The 22,479-nt window shown below is 40.9% G+C and overlaps 1 protein-coding gene across 2 annotated transcripts in view; it reads right to left on the bottom strand.

Moving 5' to 3' along the window:
- ITGBL1 (integrin subunit beta like 1) overlaps window positions 1-8,089 on the bottom strand; it is a 261,503-nt gene extending 253,414 nt beyond the window's left edge. For both annotated transcript variants that reach the window (XM_010594004.3, XM_003413966.4), the window contains exons 1-2: window positions 7,931-8,089; window positions 6,252-6,469 (exon numbers count right to left, since the gene is read on the bottom strand). In XM_010594004.3, the coding sequence (XP_010592306.2) occupies window positions 6,252-6,469; window positions 7,931-8,028 (316 nt within the window). In that variant the 5' untranslated portion in view covers window positions 8,029-8,089. The remainder of the gene's footprint in view (window positions 1-6,251; window positions 6,470-7,930) is intronic.
- Window positions 8,090-22,479: the final 14,390 nt, after the last annotated feature.

The following is a 22,479-nucleotide window of genomic DNA, read 5'->3' on the forward strand; positions in this document are numbered from 1 at the left end:
TGAGCAGGAAACAGATTCTCTCCTAGAGCCTCCAGAAAGGAACATCACCTGCTGGCACCTTGGCCTGAGGAGAGCTGTGTTGGACTTCTGACGTACAAAACTGCAAGATACTAAATTTATGTTGTTCAAGTCACAGATTTGTGGTAATTTGTCATAGCAGCAATAGAAAATTAATGGAATGGCAGATTATGGAATTTAGTAAAATGCCGTGTCTTCACGACTCCTTAGGGAACTCCTCAGAGAAGAAGCCACGTGGGGATCTCTACTCGTGCACCTGAAGGCCCTGAGCATGGTGAGTGCCAAGGTCAGATTTAACAATTTGTGTCTGTGACCCAGAGAGCGGAGCAGGTGTTGGGGAGAGGTGGGGAGTTGATGCTAATAGACCTGGACGTCAGTTTTAGCATCGTACCTCAAAATATATTGAAGATGTTTGAGAATCCCTTTGAAGAGGTTTATGCTTTACAAATTTAAAACTTGTGACACAAATAAATTTGTTCCCATATGTTCCCTTCTCTCTTCGGGGAAATTTTACTTAAAAAATTAGCTGCCGAACTTGTCACATTTATAGCATTTGATTTAAGCACCAAAATGTCATAAATATGCTCTTCTAGATTTTCAAGGTGCTGAGATCACCTTGTCCTAGTCCAAGGTATTTGGTCTCTAGAGTACAGCCTCCAGGCTATATCAGAATGAAGCAGTAAACGGGGGGGGGGGGAAATATGGTGCCCGGGTCCGGCACTTTCTTTGAGGGTGAGAAGAAACCTTTAACTCTCATATGTGACTTGAGTGAGACAAGGTGCATTTATCCAAATTGGATGAATCTAAGAGGGTAGAGAACTTCGCACAAAAAAAGAGGCTTCCACAGAATGGAAGAACCAGTGGTGGAGAACTCCTGAATGTGTTCAAAACTACAACACATGTTAAGCCAACGATGAAAACACATTGAACAGGCAACATGGAAACAACAGTCTATCCGTTCAACACATTAGTTTACCGGAGAAAGAGGTTAAAGAGCGAATAATGTTATGCACTTGGTGCCCTTAATTCAGGGGCATGAATGGAATACTGAAAAACAAAAAACAAGGCTGGCAACTACCAATAGGGAGCTAACCCACTGCCATCAAGTTGGTACCAATAGGGGGCTTAGACAGAGTTAAAAAAAAAAAAGAAGGGGGGGGAAGACAGGATAAGGTTTTACAAGAAGGAAGAACAGGCAGAAAACAGAAAATGACTAAGAAAGAAAGAAAAAAAAAACAGTGATTCCACAAAATATGCTTGGTGAGAAATTATTCAACTATGGAAGAAAAATGTCATCGTGGGGAAAAAGCAGGTCAAACAGCCCTAAGACAGACTAAAAAGTGCCAGAAAATACAATTCTCGGGAATAATGGTATTTAATTCCCAAACTGTTGCCACACTATTAGTACAAAAGTCAAATATTTTCAAGGAAAAAAATTACTAATATTTACATATTAGGCATATTTTAATGTATTTTAACTTTTTAATATTGCTTGTGTTTATATAAACTAATGCTTGTATGAATCTCTTGTATATTCTGAATAAATATGTAGTTATATAAACTATACAAATATTACGTATATTTATAGATAAGCATATATTATTCTGAATAACATCATGCTCTGTGCCAGGCTGTTTACATCCATAAGGGCGGTGTTCCAGAAAAAAACACTAAGTTCCAGAGAAATCAAGTGACTGGCTCAATATCTTATCCCAAGTTAACAATACAGATTAGATTCCCATCAGGCCCAAATCTATCTGGCTTTAAAGCCAGGCTCATTCTCTGAGCAACAGCGCTTCATTTGACACCAATTCTGGATAAAAATAATTGCTTTTTTCTTTAATAATGAGTTTAAGTCATTGATTAAGTGTTACCTGTTCCTTCCTCCTGAGTTCCTTATTCTTTCAGCAGTTCTGTCACTTTCCTAGTTCCTCAGTTTTATAAACTCAGCATCAATTTTAATTTATCATTTTACTCTGTCCCACAGGGTACTCAGTAACAATATTGATTCCAGTTTTAAATGGTCTTTAAAATTCATTATATTTCTATCCTTACTACATCTCCTCTGTATTATATTTAAACAGCATCTGAGCTAAGTTCCTCTCCATCAAGTCTCACTCTACCAGTCGGCCATGTCCTTGGCCGCCATATTACTTTCATTAATCAGAGCACTACCCACCATTCCCAGGTTCAAACACTCCCTGACTGTTAGGTGCTGTTTAACTGAGCACAAAACTCTCATTCAGGTTTAAAGCCCTCCACAACAGGGCCAATTATAGCTCCCGGCGTAACTTCTACTATTTTCCCCACAGCACTAAATTCCAGCCGAATCAGCCCTTTTATCCCTCACTCTTCCAAAAAAAAACATACCCGCATGCTTTTCTGCCTCTAAACCTTTGCTTGAGTTTTTCTTCCCTCAGAATTACAGCAGTTGACCTTTTGAATTAAAAAAAAAAAAAAAAATCCTGTACTTAAAAACCTATGTCAAATACTACTTCTTTTTCAAGAACTTTTGACCACAATATTTAACCTTTGCCTTGAATTTTTTGGAAATGCATTATAACCCAAACCAAACCCATTGCCATCTAGTTGATTCCTATTCATAGCAACCCTGTGGGACAGAGTAAAACTGCCCCATTGGGTTTCCAAGGAGCTGCTAGTGGATTTGAACTGCTGACCTTTTGGTTAGCAGCCAAACACTTAACCATTGCACCACCACCATTGCATTATAGGTATTTGGTATTTCTCTTAACCTCTCTACTCAATTCAGCTGTCATATATTACTCATCTTTATGTATCCTTCAACAGCAAACAGAGTCTTGCAAATGTACAATACTTTGTAAGTGTTGGCTAAATTGAATTCAGTGAACTCTTCCCAATTACTAAAACTGAAACTCTTGTAAGTCATATATTTCAAAGTGATTAGAAAAGATCTTTAAATAAAAACCAGCACCATTTTTAAGTGTAATATAACTGTTTTAAGAGGTTACCCAGGGATGACTTAAAAATGTCAACTGAAAGTTTCTCATGCAACCAAACATTCTGCTATTCTCAAGGACGTTTTTCTCCTTATTAGAACCTTATACCCACAGGAACAATCATTGGGTCAGACCTTCATGTTTATAGAGGTCTGTAGAAGAATCATATGCCATAAACAAGTAGACACCAGACGAAATAGACCACTTGATATTGTGAACTTAATCACTTCCAACCAGTTCAAACTAAAATAAGTATGTTTCTTATGATTCACAGTTGAAGAATCCCAGTGGACTTAACTTTAGAAGGGCATACTGTGTCTAACACAGCTGCTCTGAGGCTGGGCCAAAATAGCTATCCTTGATCGACCTTTTGGGCTCTGAATCAATAACAGGCCCAGACTGCATTAGGAATTCTAAAGTGCTTTTACTGCATCAAATGCCCAGACAAATACAAAGCTATCTACCTATCTATCTACCTATCTACCTATCTACCTACCTATCTACCCCAAAACACCCATTGCCATCAAGTTGATTCTGACTCACTGCAACTCTATAGGCAGAGTAGAACTGTCTCATAGGGTTTCCAAGGAGCCACTGGTAGGGCCAGTGGATTCAAACTGTCGACCTTTTGGTTAGCAGCTGAACGCTTAACCACTGCGCCACCAGGGCTCCTCTATCTGTCCATATATATATAATCTTTTACGACTCAATATAATAATATTGTTATATACATATATCAACATATATTGAGCTCTTGCTTTGAACCAGACCCTATTCTAAGTGTTTTACATATATTAAATCTCACAATTCTGTGAGGTCACTACTGTTATTATTCCCCTTTTACGGATGAAGAAATAAAGGCTCAGGATGCTTAACTAATTGCCCTCAAGTTTATACAGCTATTAAGTGCTGGGCTGGGATTTGAATCCTGGAAAACTTCCAACAGACCCTAGGCTTTTAACCATGGTATGACGCACAACCAGAGCAAGATTTTGCTTTCTTTGTGAAAGTCGAGAGGTCTCTGAAAGTTACCCTGTTTCTGGGAGGGACCTATATGGGGTTTATCAAATAGGTAAAGGCCCAAGTGTTTTCATTCACACACAAGAGGATAGACAACCTGCTATGTTCCCATCTTACTAGCTGTAAAATTGGAAGTATTTCTTGAAAAGAAAATTGACCAGCTAAACTTGAAGCAGAGAACGAGTAGGCAAGCTGGCAAGGTGGCCCAATCTGCTGTGTGTGGTGAGTCTCCCCAGTGGCCTGGCAAACACGGGCAGAGCATTTGCAGGGGCTGAGTTCTGTACAGCAATGCTGTAAAGTAGGCCCCAACTGGCAACAGTCCCCAAGGCGAGAAATGGAAAATGAACGTAATTATTTCATTCCACCTTGAAGTAATGAGAAGTGTTTCACCTTCTTCAGAAACGCCCACAGGATGAAACAAATCCATCCATGAGTCAGAGCTGCCCTGTGTATAAGGGAGGAAGGAATCCAGTGATGAAGATGTTATGAGTAGACAACAAATCACTTCTATGGAAGGAAAAAAGAAGCAGCGCACTATGTACCATAGCAGGAGCCCTGGTGGTGCCGTGGTTAAAGCATTTGGCTGCTAACCAAAAGGCTGGCGATACGAACACCCCAGTGGTTCCGTGGAACAAAAGACCTGGCAATCTTCTCCTGTAAAGACGACAGCCTAGGAAACCTTATGGGGCGGTGCTACTCTGTCACATAGGGTTGTTAGGAGTCAGAATCAACTCAACGGCACACAACAATTTATACCAAGCACTGGTTTGGGCTCTTCCGTACGGTAGTTTTAGCCAGTGATGCTCATAGCTAGTTTCACTTGTTGAAGGCGGCATCTCACCTCTTGCTTTTCCAATTGAAATAACAACAAAGCCCTGAAAAAAATGTGTTAAGAACTCATGATATTGAAGAGGCCTTGCCAGAGGCAAGAGAAGCCAGAAAAGCCAGATAACAGTTGGATTTGGAATGAAATATTAGACGACACGTAGCTTTCATTCCAAAGGACTACCCTTAATAATACTGAAGCTTCTGGGATTAAGTCAAAATATGAAATCGTGGCACATAATGTCTTTAAAGGGTTGAGGGGCGGTCTTCACGGATAAACAAACCACATAGAAGCACCTGAGCCCCTCCAAACAACCTATATGACTACTTTTTCCACGGTCAAACAGCTTGCATATTAACTATCCTCACTCTATGTTCCTGTTTTCTCGATGCCAAGGAAAAAACCTTTTTGCTATAAACTCATTCTTGATCTTTCTGTGTTAGTATGGGGTATCTTATTCTTAGCTCCATTGTGGGCAAAATGAGTTGCTATTTTTTTCCTACACATTTGCCAAACCGTGGTTGGAACGCATTTGTGTTCTCCTTTGACTAACGGAGTTCCTGCATCGATCAGAATGTGCTAACTGAAGCCCGTGGCCTTAAGTAAATGACATGTTTATGTGAAACCGGTAAAGAGGTTAGGGGTGTTCCCTCTGAAGAAATATTTTGACCCTCTCCAATAAGAGAGCCCAAATCATTCCTTAAAAATGTGCAAGGGAAATGAATTTATTTTCACTCCACCCTTACAAAAATACCAAGTCACACTGCAGCTCATGACTTCAAGCAGCTAAAACAATACAAAAGCAATCTCTTCTAAGTGAATACGTGGCTGTTTCTTGTTTCCTGGTTACATTTTTCTGATTTACGCCTATCTGTGTCCGAAGTGTGAAAGGCAAATCCAAATTCAAAGACGCAACCTATCTCTCTTGCATTTGGGGAAATAATATCCCACCCTCTCCCATCCCCCTGTTTCCTAGGTAAAAATAAAATACAGGCTACAATATGTAAATATTATGATTAACATTCTTGATTGGGGTGTGAGAGTCCAGCAAAGTAATTCCATTTATGAAGAAATTGGAAAGTTTAGTCCCTAATAGGGAGCTCAAATAGAAGTGAGATTAATAATTAAGCAAATGAATGCTATCAATATTATCCATTTGCGTTTGGACCCTAGGGGGAAGAAAAGTATAATAAATAATTCCAGAACTGACTAGAAAACAAAGTTAGATCCTTGTCGATTGCCATGACTTTCTATCTGATCTCCAGCTAAAGAGAAGCCCTTTCCCATCCCTCACTCCCAGGTGACATGGCAGGAGTGTCAGGAACCGAGTGCCTACCGCCATTCCCACGGGTGCTGGTTTACACCTGCCTGCACCTATTACAAGACAGGAGACAGTGCCTCGCCCTTACCTGCACAGGTCTTCCCATCATAGGTCTCACACACCCACTCGTGGCACTCACAGAGGGGCCCGAAGTACATGCCTGGCTCGGTCACGTGGCAGATGCAGACTCCGCAGTCACACCGGCCCCGGCCGTGACACAGGGCGCTCCCTGGGGGCTGCCCGGGTGCCCGGCAGCGGCGCTCTGACTCTGCCCGTGACAGCCTGCAGGCCGCACCAGTCCAGCTTCTGCATGGGGCGACAAACGTCAAATATTGAAGGCAAGGACACTGCACCCACTGCTCTGAACCCCAGGGTTCCTCCCCTATTGCCACCGCAACTAGGCAGTTAGAACCCCTTGGATAGAAAGTCTGAGTTCCCTCACCTCTCTGGGGCCCAAGCTGCCTCTAGAAAGGACTGTTTTCCCAGGCAACAGGCACCACCCACCTGTGCCACATGAGAAATGATCGTGACCCAAAATGTCTATAAGCAGTGAACTGTTGTAAGGTGCCACCAAGTTGATTTCAACTCAGAGTGACCCCATGTGACAGAGTGGAACTACCACATGGGGTTTTCTAGGCTGTAATCTTTATGGGATGGAGTCTTGGTGGTAAAGCCGTTCAGGGCTTGGCTGATACTTGAGAGATCCTTGGAAAGTCAGTGGTTCAACCTATCAGCCGCTCTGTGGGAGAAAGACATGGCAGTCTGCTTCCATGAAGATTTACAGCCTTGGAAATGCTATGAGCAATTCTACTTTGTCCTATAGGTTAGCCATGAGTCAAAACTGACCTCACAGCAATAGGTCTGGTAGGGTTTTGTTTGGTTTACTCTTTAGGGTAGCAGGTTCCCAGGTTTTTCTCCCATAGAGCCTCTGGGTGGGTTTGAACCTCCACCCTTTGGGTTAGCAGCTGAGAGCTTAATCATTGCACCATCAGAGCTCCTTAAGTAGTGACCTGCTTACCTGGAAATAAGACCACCTTTTAGGTGGGCAGAGGTGATCCAGCCCTGCCCCTTGGTGATTTGTCACTGAATCATATATGTGCATTTAAATTAAATACAAGTTAATCCAAAATATGACACTTGGCTGACTTATCTTTTCAATTCACTTAAAAAATGTCCCACTGCTACTCGTGGCCAGGGGCCAGTTATATTATGAAAAACAAGAGGCAAATACTACATAGAAAGAGCTGTGCAAATTGTGGTAGCATAGGACATATTTTTTTTTTCTTTCATTAAGAAGTACTTATAAACTAGACTTTGAAAAAGTTTAGCTATTGTGAAGTAATTCAAAGTCTCTTTCAAAATGTAATACAGACCCATTTTGATGCTGTTGCAAAGGAGAAATAAGGAGCCGGAATCAACAGGACGGCAACAGGTTGGGGGTTTTGGGGGGGTTACGATAAGAACTTACAAGTACACATAAAGCCACCTTCAACTCCTGGTAGTAACTCCTGACATGTATTTGCATAGGAGGAAATTATATATTTATTCAATCATTAAATTCTTCTGAAGAGAAAGTTAAAGGACAGAGCTTAAGCAACACATACTGTAGATATAAGGAAAGGGATAGGAACAGGTTGAAAATGCTTTACCCTGGTTCCAACTTAATAGCTACTTTTGGCTCACAGCAGTCATCCTTCAAGTATGAGCCCTGTCACGCGCAGCAACTGTTGGGCACGTCTGTCTTAAAAACTAACAAACCAAACTTACCTCAGAGATGGCGAGAAGCTTTGAGGCACAGCTGACAACCCAGCGAAGAGAAGGGAGGACGCCAGCAGCAAGAAGTTCCTGAAGCCTGGGGGACGCATGCTGAGCTCTGGGGCTGAGGAGGGCCGAGCTGTGTTTCTGCAAGGTGGGGCTGAGGAGGGAGGTGGTGGGAAGCAGGGGTGCCACTCTCAGATGGCCAGGCAGACAGACCTACAGACACCCAGGCTTGCAGGTCCAGAGCTCTGCTCAGAGCTGCAAGTGCTTTGATGAGCTGCCTGCTAGGATTTGGGCAGCGGCACCGCTCTGGGCGGGGTGCTGGTGCCAAACCCCTCCAGTGGAGAGTCTAGGCAGAGAAGTAATTAGAAACAGTTGTACAAGCAGATGGTTTATTTTGACATCAGAAAGTATCCTGTTCACAGATTTGAGAAAATTCGTTTCTTTCTTCAAGTACAGCCCCAGAAATATTTGATGAGAGACTGATTGGGGGAATTGATATTAAAAGAAAAAAAAAAATTTTTTTTTTTTTCATTATTAAAGGCAGCATTAAATAAACCCCAAAAGGAAAGGGGACAGGGACAGCCATGACAGTCCTTGCTAATTCCGTGACAGTGGGTAAGGAATAACTATCACCACGTGCTTCTTAAGAAAGTCCACCATTTGGGATAGGAGTTGTGGGGGGCAAGCAAACCTGGCAAATATAAAATTTTCTATTACTTTTTTCTTTTTTATTTCCCTCATGTTTTTAACTATGGTCCTTATATCTCTTAAGTTTTTAAAAAGCATGTCATGGTTCTCGTTGCTCAGGCCAATAGCTTATCACACTACATTTTTTCCTTGACTTGGACAGTTTTAAATTGTAGTTGTCCTAAATTCAACCCACTCTCCCCCAAGTATGAAATATGAGGAAAAGGAGAAGCATTTTCTATCAAAATAAACTGTTTACAGCGTAAATTGCCCTGGGAAATAATCGGTGTCACTTTTTAAGCACCTACATGTGCCGGTCATTAGTATGTTTTATCTGTAATTGTGACATAGGGTTGTCATGAGTCTGAATCAACTTGACGGCAATAGGTTTGGTTTTTCGTTTCATTTGTTCATTTAATGAAAGTGAGTTGAAAGACCATCCCTAACATTTGCCAGCTGAGGCAAGAGGGTAGATGAAGGTCCTCTAAACAAAGCCCACCTATTTTCTCTTCCTACCCCAGTCTCTATCTCTAGCAGGAGGGACTTTTTGTGGTGTACATCTACATGGCCACCTCAGCCCACACACATAAGCCTCTTCCAAGTGGTTGACCCTTTGTCCACCCTTGGGCCCATTTGTGTACACACTGGTAGGGGGTCTTCCATTGAGACAACAGACTAGGGACAGGTGCTCACAGGCTGGGAATGGTATTAGAAAATGTTTGAGCAGAGAAATTCAGGGTCCTGGGTACCCAGAGTGTGTTTTGGAAGGAAGGACGTAGGCTCTGGGCTGGCAGGTTCTGTGAATCCAGTGAATTATCCAACCTGTGGGGAGGGGTATGACTGGAGGAGGGCAAGAAAAAGAAACCCTAAACCAGTAGTTCCACTGCTATTAGTAAAGTTTTCCCTGGCTAATTTTTTTTCAGGAGTGGACTGCCAGGTCATTCTTCCTAGTCCACCTTAGCCTGAAACCTATCCACCATAGGTGACCCTGCTGGTACTTGAATACTGGTGGCATGGCTTCCAGCATCACAGCAACATACAAGCCCTCACAGCACAACAAACTGACAGATACAGTGCTGGAAGATGAACCCCTCAGGTTGGAAGGCACTCAAGAGACAACTGGGGAAAAGCTGCCACCTCAAAGCAGAATCAAACTTAATGACGTGGGTGGAGTCAAGCTTTCAGGGCCTTCATTTGTTGACGTGGCACTACTCAAAATGAGAAGAAACAGCTGCAAACATCCATTAATAATCAAAAAGTGGACTGTCCAAACTATGAAGCTAGGAAAATTGGGAATCATCAAAAATGAAATGGAATGCATAAACACCGATATCCTAGGCATTAGTGAGCTGAAATGGACTGGTATTGGCCATTATGAATTGGACGATCATATAGTCTACTATTTTTATAATTTTTTTTATATAGTCTACTATGCAGGGAATGACTAATTGAAGAGGAATGGCATTGCATTCATCAGCAAAAAGAACATTTCAAGATCTATTCTGAAGTACAACGCTGTCAGCGGTAGGATAATATCCATATGCCCACAAGGAAGACCAGTTAATATGACTATTATTCAAATCTACACACCAATCCTTCAGGCCAAAGATAAAGAAATTAAACATTTTTACAAACTTCTGCAGTCTGAAATTGATCAAACATACAATCAGGATGCACTGATAATTACTGGTGATTGGAATGCAAAAGCTGGAAACAAAGAAGGAGGATCAGTAGTTGGAAAATATGGCCTTGGTGATAGAAATGATGCCAGAGACTGCATGTAGAATTTTGCAAGACCAATGACTTCTTCATTGCAAATACCTTTTTTCAACCACATAAATGGAGACTATACACGTGGACCTCACCAGATGAAATATACAAGAATCAAATCAACTACATCTGTGGGAAGAGACAATGGAGAAGCTCAATATCATCAGTCAGAACAAGGCCAGGGGCATACTGCAGAACAGACCATCAATTGCCCATATGCAAGTTCAAGTAGAAGCTAAAGAAAATTAGAACAAGTTCAAACATGCCAAAGCATGACCTTAAGTATGTCACGCCTGAATTTAGAGACCAACTTAAGAATAGATTTGACACACTGAATGCTAATGAGCAAAAACCAGGTGAGTTGTGGAATGACATCAAGGACAGGAAAGAAAGAAAAGACCAAAATGGATATCAGAAGAGAGTCTGAAACTTGCTTTTGAACTTTGAGTAGCTAAAGCAAATCGAAGAAATAAAGAAGTAAAAGAGCAAAACAAGATTTCAAAGAGCGGCTCACGAAGGCAAAGTAAAGTATTATAGTGACATTGCAAAGACCTGGAGATGGAGAACCGAAAGGGAAGAATGCTCCAGGCATTTCTCAAGCTGAAAGAACTGAAGAAAAAAAAATTCTAGCCTTGAGTTGCAATAGTGAAGGATTCTATGGGCAAAATACTGAAAAATGCACGAAGCATCAAAAAAAGATGGAAGGAATACACAGAGTCACTGTGCCAAAAAGAACTGGTCAACGTTTAACCATTTCAGGAGGTAGGGCATGATCAAGAACCAAAGGTGCTGAAGAAAGAAATCCAAGCTGCACTGAAGGTATTGGTGAGAAACAAGGCACCAGGAATTGACAGAATACCAACTTTTTCAACGAATGGATGCAGTGCTGAAAGTGCTCACTCATCTATGCCAAGAAATTTGGAAGACAGCTACCTGGCCAACCAACTGGAAGAAATCCATATTTACGACTATTCCAAAGAAAGGTGATCCAACTGAATGTGGAAATTCTCAAATAATATCACAGGAAAATAAAATTTTGCTGAAGATTGTTCAAAAGCAGTTGCAACAGTCCATCAACAGAACTGCCAGGAATTCAAGCTGGATTCAGAGGAGGACCTGAAACCAGGGATATCATTGCTGATGTCAGATGGATCATGGCTAAAAGCAGAGAATACCAGAAAGATGTTTGTGGTTTATTAACTATGCAAAGATATTCAACTGTGTGGATCGTAACAAATTAAGGGTAACTTTGCAAAGAATGGGACTTCCAGAACACTTAATTGGGCTCATGCAAAACGAGTATATAGACCAAGAAGCAGTTGTTCAAACAGAACATGAGATATCCTTTCACCATGTTTATTCAATCTGCATACTGAGTAAATAATCCAAGAAGATGAGCTATATAAAGAAGACCACAGCATCAGGATTGGGGGAAGACTCATTAACAACCTGTGATACCCAAATAGCAAAGCCTTGCTTGCTGAAAGTGAAGGGGACTTGAAGCACTTATTGATGAAGATTAAAGACAATAGCCACAGTATGGATTACACCTCAACATAAAGAAAACAAAAACCCTCACAACTGGACCAATAAGCAACATCATGATAAACAGAGAAAAGATTGACGTTGTCAAGAATTTCATTTTACTTGGACCCACAATCAATGTCTATGGGAGCACTGGTGGAGCAATGGTTAAACACTCGGCTGTTAACCAAAAGGTTGGAGGTTCGAACCCAACCAGTGGCCCCATAGGAGAAAGCCCTGGCAATCCGCTCCTCTAAAGATCGTTGTTGTTGTTGTTAGGTACCATGGAGTCAGTTATGACTCATAGCTACTCTATGTACAACAGAACAAAACACTGCCAGGTCTTGTGCCATCCTTGCAATCGTTGTTATGCTTGAGCCTATTGTTGAAGCCACTATGTCAATCCATCTCACTGACGGTCTTCCTCTTTTTCACTGACCCTCTACTTTACCAAGCATGATGTCCTTCTCCAGGGATTGGTCCCTCCTGATAACGTGTGCAAAGTATGTGAGACTAAGTCTCACCATTATTGCTTCCAAGGAGCATTCAGTTGTACTTCCGCCAAGACAGATTTGTCCATTCTTTTGGCAGTCCATTGTATATTTAATATTCTACTCCAACACCACAATTCTAAGGTGTCAATTCTTCTTTGGTCTTCTTTATTCATCGTCCAGCTTTCACATGCATAGGAGGCTATTGGAAATATCATAGCTTAGATCAGGTGCACCTTAGTCTTCAAGGTGACACCTTTGCTCTTCAACACTTTAAAGAGGTCTTTTGCAGAAGATTTGCCCAATACAATGCGTCTTCTGATTTCTTGACTGCTGCTTCCATGGGTGTTGATTGTGGATCCAAGTAAAAGGAAATCCTTGACAACTTCAATCTTTTCCCCATTTATCATGATGTTGCTTATTGGTCCAGTTGTGAGGATTTTTGTTTTCTTTATGTTGAGGTGTCATCCACACTGAAGGCTGTGGTCTTTGATCTTCATTAGTAAGTGCTTCAAATCCTCTTCACTTGTTAATAAGTCTTCCTCCAATTCTGATGTCCCTTTCTTCTTCATATAGTCCAGATTCTCGGATTATTTGCTCAGCATACGGATTGAATAAGTATGGAGAAAGGATACAACCCTGACGCACCCTTTTCCTGACTTTAAACCACTCAGTATCCCCTTGTGCTGTTTGAATAGTGCCTCTTGATCTATGTACAGTTTCCTCATGAGCACAATTTAGTGTTCTGGAATTCCCATTCTTTGCAATGTTATCCTTAATTTGTTATGATCCACACAGTCGAATGCCTTTGCATAGTGAATAAAACACAGGTAAACATCTTTCTGGTATTCTCTGCTTTCAGCCAGGATCCATCTGACATCAGCAATGATATCCCTGGTTCTGTATCCTCTTCTGAATCCAGCCTGAATTTCTGGTAGTTCCTTGTCGATATACTGCTGCAGCTGCTTCTGAATGATCTTCGACAAAATTTTACCTGCTTGTGTGTGCCTTAGTTATCTAGTGCTGCCGAAACAGAAATACCACAGGTGGGTGGCTTTAACAAAGAGAAATTTATTTTCTAACAGTCTAGTAGATTAAAAGTCCAAATTCAGGGCATTGGCTCCAGGGAGGGGCTTTCTCTCTCTGTCTGCGCTGGTGGAAGGTCCTTGTCCTCAATCTTCCCATGGCTGAGGAGCTTCTTAGGCACAGGGACCCCGGGTCCAAAGGACACGCTCTGCTCCTGGTGCTGTTTTCTTGCTTCCCTTTCCTTTTTTAACTCTTGAGAGATAAAAGGTGGTGCAAGCCATACCCTAGGGAAACTCCCTTTACTTTGGATCATGGATCTGACGTGAGTAAGGGTGGTATTACAATTCCACCCTAATCCTTTAACATAAAATTGTAATCACAAAATGGAGGACAACCACAGAATACTGGGAATCATGGCCTAACCAAGCTGACACATACTTTTTGGGGGACACAATTCAATCCATGACAGTGTAATATTAATGATATTGTTTGATAATTTCCACATTTGATGGGATCACTTTTCTTGGCAATAGACATAAATATAGATCTCTTCCAGTCAGTTGGCCAGATAGCTGTCTTCCAAATTTCTTGGCATAGGTGAGTGAGTACTTTCAGCGCTGCATCTGTTTGTTGAAAAATCTCTATTGGTATTTTATCAGTTCCTGGAGCCTTGTTTTTGCCAATGCCTTCAATGCAGCTTGGACTGTAAATGTTACCACAACCAAAAGCCAAGCCTGTTGCCGTTAAGTCAACTCATAGTGACCATGTAGGGCAGAGTAGAACTGTCCCACAGGGTTTCCAAGGCTGCCACATCTTTCTCCAGTGGAGCAGCTGGTGGGTACAGCCTAGAAAACCACACGGGGCAGTTCTATTCTGTTACATGGGCTCATTATGAGTCACAATTGACTCAACAGCACCTAGCAACAACACCAGCAAGTACTCAATGAGGGATATTGTCATTAAGAGTGTAGAGCTCTGAAGTAATTATAGTTTGTACCAGGCGACTGAAGGCATTTAAATGTTCAGATCGTTATGTCACTGTGACTCCAAAATAATGCCCCTGGTATGTTGAAGTTCTTATATTGCAGCTGATTAGTGACTCAGTGGAAAGTCTTGGCTGTACAGAAATTCTGTCAAAATAAAAAGAATAATGGAAAATGTTCCCGTTTTAGCAAACTTTGTTTTTTTTTTTTTTTCTACCTAAGTACTAAATGAAGCCCTCCCTGTCTCCCAGTTTGCAGAGCCTCAAAGATGCAAATTCTAACTTGGGAGGCTGTGAGGCCCAACTGCTGTGTGGAATGTCCTGAGTTTCTCACTTCACTGACCCTGAAGCCCCCAAGCTGGCTCTGGGGATGAAACTGTGGTCTGGATACACTGTGGAACGTGCCTGTGAATTGGGAGCCAAACTCAAAATATCTGAAAATATTTTAAACCTTGAACATAGCCTTTGAGTTCCCTGGTCACAAAATTACAAAATTTCAGGGTTCAAAGGGATTTTTTTTTTCATTGTACTTTAGATGAAGTTTTGCAGAACAAATTACTTTCTCATTAAACAATTAATACACATTGTTTTGTAACATTGGTTGCCCACCCTGTGCTGTATCAACACTCTCCCCTTCTCATCCTTCGGTTCCCCATTTCTATTAGTCTAGCTTTCCTGTCCTTTCCTGCCTTCTCCTCCTTGTCCCCGGGCTCTGGGCTGGTGTGCCCATTTAGTCTCGTATATGTAGTTGAGTTACATTTATTATTGTTTGTTTTATGGGCCTGTCTAATCTTCGGTTGAAGGGTAAACCTCAGGAGTGACTTCAGTACTGAGTTAAAAGGATCTCAAGAGGCCATGCTTTCAGGGTGTCTCCAGTCTCTGTCAGACCAGTAAGTCTGGTCTCGAAGGGCTTTTTTAAAGGTCCCTCAATTTCAAAATTAAATTTGATGACAGTGCACAACATACTGCCAAATAATATCTAGACTAAATAAGAAAACAAAAATTAAAGGAGAACATAAGCCTTTCTGAGAGTCACTATGGAGTTTTTACCTCTTGCTTCCAGGTTTAGTCCTAACCCCAAAAACCAAACCCATTGCCGTCAAGTCGATTCCAACTCATAGCAACCCTACAGGACAGTGTAGAACTGCTCCCATAGAGTTTCCAAGGACTGCCTGGTGGATTTGAACTGCCAGCCTTTTGGTTAGCTGTCATAGCACTTAACCACTACACCACCAGGGTTCCCTGTTTAAACCTAGGGACCCTTTAAAATTATATCCTGACCACTCGCCTTGCTTCAAATACTTGTTAATATAACGTGAGTATTCCCCAGTACTACTATCTACCCACAAACCCCCTAAGTAATTCTACACTTCTCCAAGATAAACATCATTTCCTTCATTTATTGCTCATGTATCATACTTTTTACACAAATAATGCATACCTGCTATGTTTGTTTGCCAGCCTCTCTCTCCCCCTGCAAGGTATTTTCATTTATTTACAGCAACATGTAAAAAAAAAATTGGCATAGTGGCTCTTGCAATAATACCTTGCAGGGAGGGTAGGGTGGGAGGGAACGGTTGACAAGCAAACCTAGAAGACACACTTTATTTGCCTAAAAATATAGTGTTATAACTTCGAGCCTTTAATATCCTGATTTCCTGAGTGTTTTTCCTTTGCCTACGTTGGATGCCCTCTGTAAAGTGTGATATAAACGAATGAGACCACTGAAGTAGGTGTGGTCTAGCATGTGTAGAACAAATGGGTACTTTCATCAAACTTGTTTTATATACTATATTTTATATTTCTACTAATAAAACTGAAGATCACATTAGCTTTTTTGACTGTCACATTATCCCAATCACTTTCTTCTACAAACGTATCTTTTCCCAAACACAAGCCTAGTGTTTATCTTTGTTAAATTTCATCCAGACTCAGCTGTTTTATCCAGTTAAAATCATCATGGATACTGGTTTCATGTTTCTCTGACCTTTCCAGCTCCCAAAAGTACGTACGGTGAGTTCACCTTCCATGTGTTTATCCAAATAATATAGTTGAAATAAATTAGGCTAAGGACCAAGCTTAGAAGACACCTTTATTCAAGATGATATCTGTCCCTTAGTCAACACGTATTGAATAGGTAATTCAACCAGTTGCCAAAGTATTGAGTTGTCTGATATCAGCCTATTTATTTAAAACCCCATTGCTGTCAAAGTCAGTTCTGACTCACAGCTTCCCTATAGAGTTTCCAAGGAGCACCTGGGGGATTCAAATGTCGACATTCTGGTTAGCAGCGGTAGCATTTAACCACTATGCCACCAGTGTTTCCATGGAGGGCTTTAGAAGGTAGTTTTTCAAGGAAAAAAAAAAAAAAATGGACCTAATGGATTTGGCCTGACAAATTTGGCCAAGTAGAAGCTCTAGGGTAACAGGACGATTTAGCCATAGGTATTTGGAAACCCTGGTGGTGTAGTGATTAAGAGTTCATGCTGCTAACCAAAGGGTTGGCAGTTTAAATCCACCAGGTGCTCCTTGAAAACTTTATGAGGCAGTTCTACTCTGTCCTATAGGGTCATTATGAATCAGAATCAACTTGATGACTATGGGTTTGGTTTATATAGAAAAATCTAGCAAATGAAAAAATAATTAAAATTGGAAAAAACAGAAAGTTGTACATAGTACACATCTGGGGATAATAGCAAGTAATATTTATATTTTATAGTAATATGTATTCTTAATGTTGATTTGGCTAAAATTTGTAATATAACTGAATCAGGAAACTTGGGGACAGGGAGTATAATGGTAATTTAAGAGAGCTAAATCCTCCTCTATGGTAAATTGACTGCAAGCAATATAAACACATGAAGGTAAGAGCCAGGAAAAAAAAAAAAAAACCTACAGATTGAAAGCTCTTGCCTCAGGGTAACCACAGTGGGGAGTTGGAGGAATGAGACAGGAAACTTCAACATAAGCCTATTAGTAGTACATTGCGTGGCTTTTTAAACTATTTGCAAGGACCATATTCATTAGAACCTGTTAAAACGCTATTAATCATATGTACTACAAGGCCACGGGGCGATGGGGAAGAATCATTTCTTGGGGCAAGGAGCTTCTGTTCACCAACGTCAGCCTTTCATGGGCAAAGCACTATCCCCGACTTCGCTCCAGGCTGAGTCTTCTTTCTACCCTACCTAACAGTCTCTCATCAGTACGCATTAATTAACGAACTCACTCTGCATATGTTTCAATTTTATACGGACTGGAATTTATGCATAAGATAGTCAATATCCCAAAATGTGTGTAGATAATGATTAGAAATCTCAGTTTCTAAATCTCTTCTCTGTTTCTGCAGTCACGTATTTTTACTTATCATCCCGAAGTTCTTTCTGGGCTGCACTCTCTAAATATGACTTGTTTAGATTTGTTTCTTCTTTCCTTTTCCTTTAAAGTACAGTGCCAGTCTTCAGAGGCTTGCTTTGTGAGTGTGGGTACTAGCCCGGTAAGCTAATAAACATTATTATTTTGAACTTCCGTGTTCTGATTCTGTGGTCTCTTTCTGGCTTTCTCCGGGAACTAGCCTGAGGGTGCAGGAAGGTAGACATCAACTGAGAAAACAACAGTTCTCTTGCCCATCAAAAAATGATCATGGCAAAAGGATTCCCAGCCTAGGGGAACAGCATAGATTATCATTCCTAATAGTTTTGTTTGTTTGGTTCTTTGTTTTTTAACACTGCCTTGGCTGACCAACACAAGCCACTTTGTTCATTCAGTAGGATGTTTTGGTGCTATCAACAGTACCCAGTGGTTCCAACCAAAGGGAAAAGGGAGAGTTGTTAAGTCTCTCCTCTGCAAACTCATTGCCAAGTGCTTTGTCCCAAGGAAAGCAAGACTCAGAGCTAATACAGTGAAGAGGATAGACGTTTATCAGCGAATACACAAAAATGGTCACACAACCTGCCTACTTGGGAAAGCAATCTCTCTCTGCCTTCAGGTACACCAACCTGAGCTTCTGTGTAATTGCTTCTCTCTGAATCCTCTGAAGCATATTCAGCAGCATTCTTACCATCCACAGGATTGCAAAGTCTAACCTTCAGGTCAGGGCCCTTAGTGAGGAGAACCAGGCCCTGTGGGTCCCGGGCCGTCCATCTCAACAATGGCTTCACTGCTGGTTGTCTGGTTGTTAGAGCTCCACTGCAAGCTAATCACTTGTCTTAAATACAAGTTCCACCAAATGAAAACCCCTTCCGATATTTGTAAGGCTAATGAAGCACCTCTAAGGTATGACTTCAGTTAAGGGTTATTATATTTACACGTGTTACGCCATACATACTGAAGCAATTCTACATAAACCATCACAAATATAATACGCTATTTGGCTAAAGTAGTTTCAAATGCATATATATACCCCTTTTCTGAAGTGATTTCTGTTTCCCAATTCCTCCCTCTCACCCGTTATTTTACCAACATTGCCTCAGACCGAGGTACACTATGCTCTGACTATGATTATCTTTAGAAAAGGGAGGGCATTCCAGTCCAGTTCAATCCTAGTTACTGCCTCGTAACTTCTTTCTGCACGTTTAAGGCTGTTATCTTTACACAATGTTTCCCTTTCTTTCTTCCTTCCTCCCTCTTTTCCCCTTCCTTTCTTACTGTTTCCCTCCCTTCCTCCCTTCTTGCCTTCCTTCCTCCTTCCCCTCTTCTTCCCTACTCCTTCCCTTCCTTCCATCTTTCTTTCCTTCCTTCTTTCCTCTCTCCCACCCTCCCTCCCTTTCTTTTTTCCTTTCTTCCTCCCTCCCACCCACTCTTCTTGCCTCTATTTCATTTCTCTACAGCTTACTTTTTTTTTACAGCTTACTATTAATTACTTACTTCTTGAGGGTTAGCCCTACATGATCTGGCTTCTGTCTATTCCTCTAACTTCATCTCACATTACTTCTTCTCTCGCTTACTACACACCTACCATTCACTTTCTTTTTATTTCTAGCACGTTCCTAGAACGCTATAAGTTTGCTCCCAACTCTAGGTCTTTGCACCTGTATTCTCTTTGCCAGAGTCCCTCTTCCTGCTCTGGGACTTACTGGCTTCTTCTCAAAGTCACCTCCTTAAAGAACCCTTCCCTGGCCACACAATCCAAAGTCACTCCCCTGCCTCAGGCACTCTTTACCTCATTATTCTGTTTTAGTTTTTTGGTAACACTTGGCAGGATCTGAAATTACTTTTTCCACTTATTAATTTACTTGTATGTGATCTACCACTCCCCACGTTAAAGGTTAGCATCATGACAGCTAGGACCACCTTTTCTGTCTTGTTCTTTGCTGTAACTCTAGGACCTCCAACAGTGCCTGACACAGAATAATATCTCAACAAACATTTGCTAAGAGAATGAATGAATGAATGCCTTTTTAAGTTTGATACACCTTTCATTATTTCAACAACTTGAACTACAGGGAGTATTTCAAGTTTAACAGAGGGAAGAAACAATAAAGAGTTGAATTTAGAGAACTAAAATATAAAAATCAGCAAAAAAAGTATATTTTTTATGAAAATTCAAGAAGGCTCATCTAGAATCAAATCACCAGTAGCACTTATTGAGCCCACCATATATGTATGGCATTGAATCCAGTTGTTACTATCACTTAGAATCAAGTTTGAAGTAAAAAAATCTTAATTTCACTCAAAACCCACTTGGATTGTGTTTTCAGCTAAAGTGCTTTCCAAGTTTTCAAGGAGAAAAAGGTACACCAAAGCTTTCAGGAAGGCTAAATGTTCCCATGCAGCAATAAAAATATAAAATAAGTTCACATGTCCAAGAAAAAGAATTTTTCAGCTGGGCCAGGGCTGTGAGATGAAAAAGGTGTTTACTTAACATCTTTTCCAGACTTTATAACAGAACTAGAAGACATTTATTTTCCTCCCACATAGTAAAAACACCTGGAAATATTAGAAGTTTCTGGAAGGACAAGTGTTCTTTCACTCTTCTGAGTGATTTTGCAGCTCTATTTGCTGCTGAAAGGAGCCCTGTGGCACACTGGTTAAGCGTTTAGCTGCTGACAGAAAGGTTGATGGTTTGAACCCAGCAACTGCTCCTCAGGAGGAAAGACGTGGCGATCTGCTCCTGTGAAGATCATGACCTAGGGAACCCTATGGAACAATTCTACTCTGTCTCACGGGGTCACTATGAGTTGGAATCTACTCAACAGCACACAACAACAATAGTTGATGCTGACAGGAAATTTTAGGGAAAAAAAATCTCAAAGTCATTTTCATTAACTTCAGAGAAAAATAAATTTATCACTTGCATATTGTTTTTTCACATCTAATAGACTTTTGGAAGCCCTGGTGGCATACTGGTTAAGTGTTACTGCTGCTAACTGAAAGGTCAGCTGTTCCAATCCACCAGGCTCCCCTTGAAAACTCTATAGGGCAGTTCTACTCTGTCCTATAGGGTTGCTATGAGTTGGAATTGACTGGATGGCAATGGGTTGGTTTTTAAACAGACTTTTAATTTTTACATTAGTGCTCAGCTGTTAATCAAATGATAACAACTGGGAGAACACAATCAGCAGACAAGTGGATGGAAGACGGAACTGATGATTTAAAGATGGGTCTCAGGGGCTGACTTTGTCACTGGTGGCTGCATGACCTTGGCCAGGTCACTTAACCTGCTCAATTTCAGTTTCGGAAGGGAAGACTGATTCCAATTCTAAAATTCTAAGGTTACATATGTATACTTCTGGAGATCTATCTGACCTCTCCCAGTTATAAAGAGGAAATAGGGCTGTGTAGGAGCCCTGGTGGCACAGTGGTTAAGAGCTCAGCTGCTAATCAAAAGGTTGGCAGTTTGAATCCACCAGCCGCTCCTTGGAAACCCTATAGGGCAGTTCTACCCTGTCCTATAGGGCCACCATGAATAAATTGACTCATCGGCTACGGGTTTGGTTTGGTTTTAGGGCTATATATGTACAGGTATATATGTGTATTTTTGTAACTACATATGCATGTATGATGAGGATGGAAATGGTGGGAAATAGTGTTCAGCCTTTTGGTAACAAGCATTCTTACATAGCACAAGTCTCTGGAAGTTAAAAAGATATTTCATCCACATGTATTTTTTATTTGAACTCTGACCCAAGGCGTTGCTGATTACAAAGCCTGGTCTACTGAAGCTGCGTTCAGGAGCTACCAGCCATTCCGCCTTCTCCACAGGGTAGCACTCCGAGGATTTTTGTGCAGTGTATATACTGCCCTGTTTTAGAACATCTGTTCGCTATTGTTTCCACTACATTCTTTATTATTCCCACTATGAGCAGGAACCATTTAATAGAAATCAAAAAGAAGAGGTTATCTCAGAGAAGAGAGAGGCTTGGTAAGTGGCATTCCAGTGCCCTTGTCAGTAGTCCTGGTCCTGGGTGTGTCGTCTGAGAAACTGATAGTATTACGAGAACAGCAATAACAGTATGTGAACTCATACAGAGAAGAACACTTTCCCATAATACAGGTAGTCTTCAACGTACGGCGGGGTTCTATTCCACGGCTCTGTCATAAATTGGTTCTGGCATAAGTGAATACCTCTTTTTTTTTTTTTTTTTTAGGTTTTCATTATTGTTGCCTGTTATTATCAGTATTTTTATAAATCGTAAAATTCAATATCTGTGAGTGAACATCTGTGAATGTTAACGTCAGCAAATTACGTGTTGCAACACTGTATGTAGTACGTATTACTAACGAAAAGAGGTACCAAAAAAAAAAGCGACAGCCAGATGGCCATTCACTCTAACTCAAATACATTGCAAGTCAGGGACTACCTGTAATGTACAACTTATGAAAATAAAACTATAGGCACAAAATCATTATATTAACTTTGATGTAATTTGTTTGACTAGGCAACTGGACATTATCTTAGTGTGGTTAAAATTGTCAACAAAACTTATTTTCCTAAACAATGAAGAAATTCAATCTTATAGAAAATTTTATTTGATATAAGCCTGGTAATCAATCAAGCTGGATAAATTACTGTAAATGAGATATGAATTAAAATGCTTTACAGAAGGAAAAAAAAAAAAAAACAGTAGCCTTCA

This window comes from Loxodonta africana, chromosome 23 (assembly GCF_030014295.1).
Source record: "Loxodonta africana isolate mLoxAfr1 chromosome 23, mLoxAfr1.hap2, whole genome shotgun sequence".
NCBI lineage: Eukaryota > Metazoa > Chordata > Mammalia > Proboscidea > Elephantidae > Loxodonta > Loxodonta africana.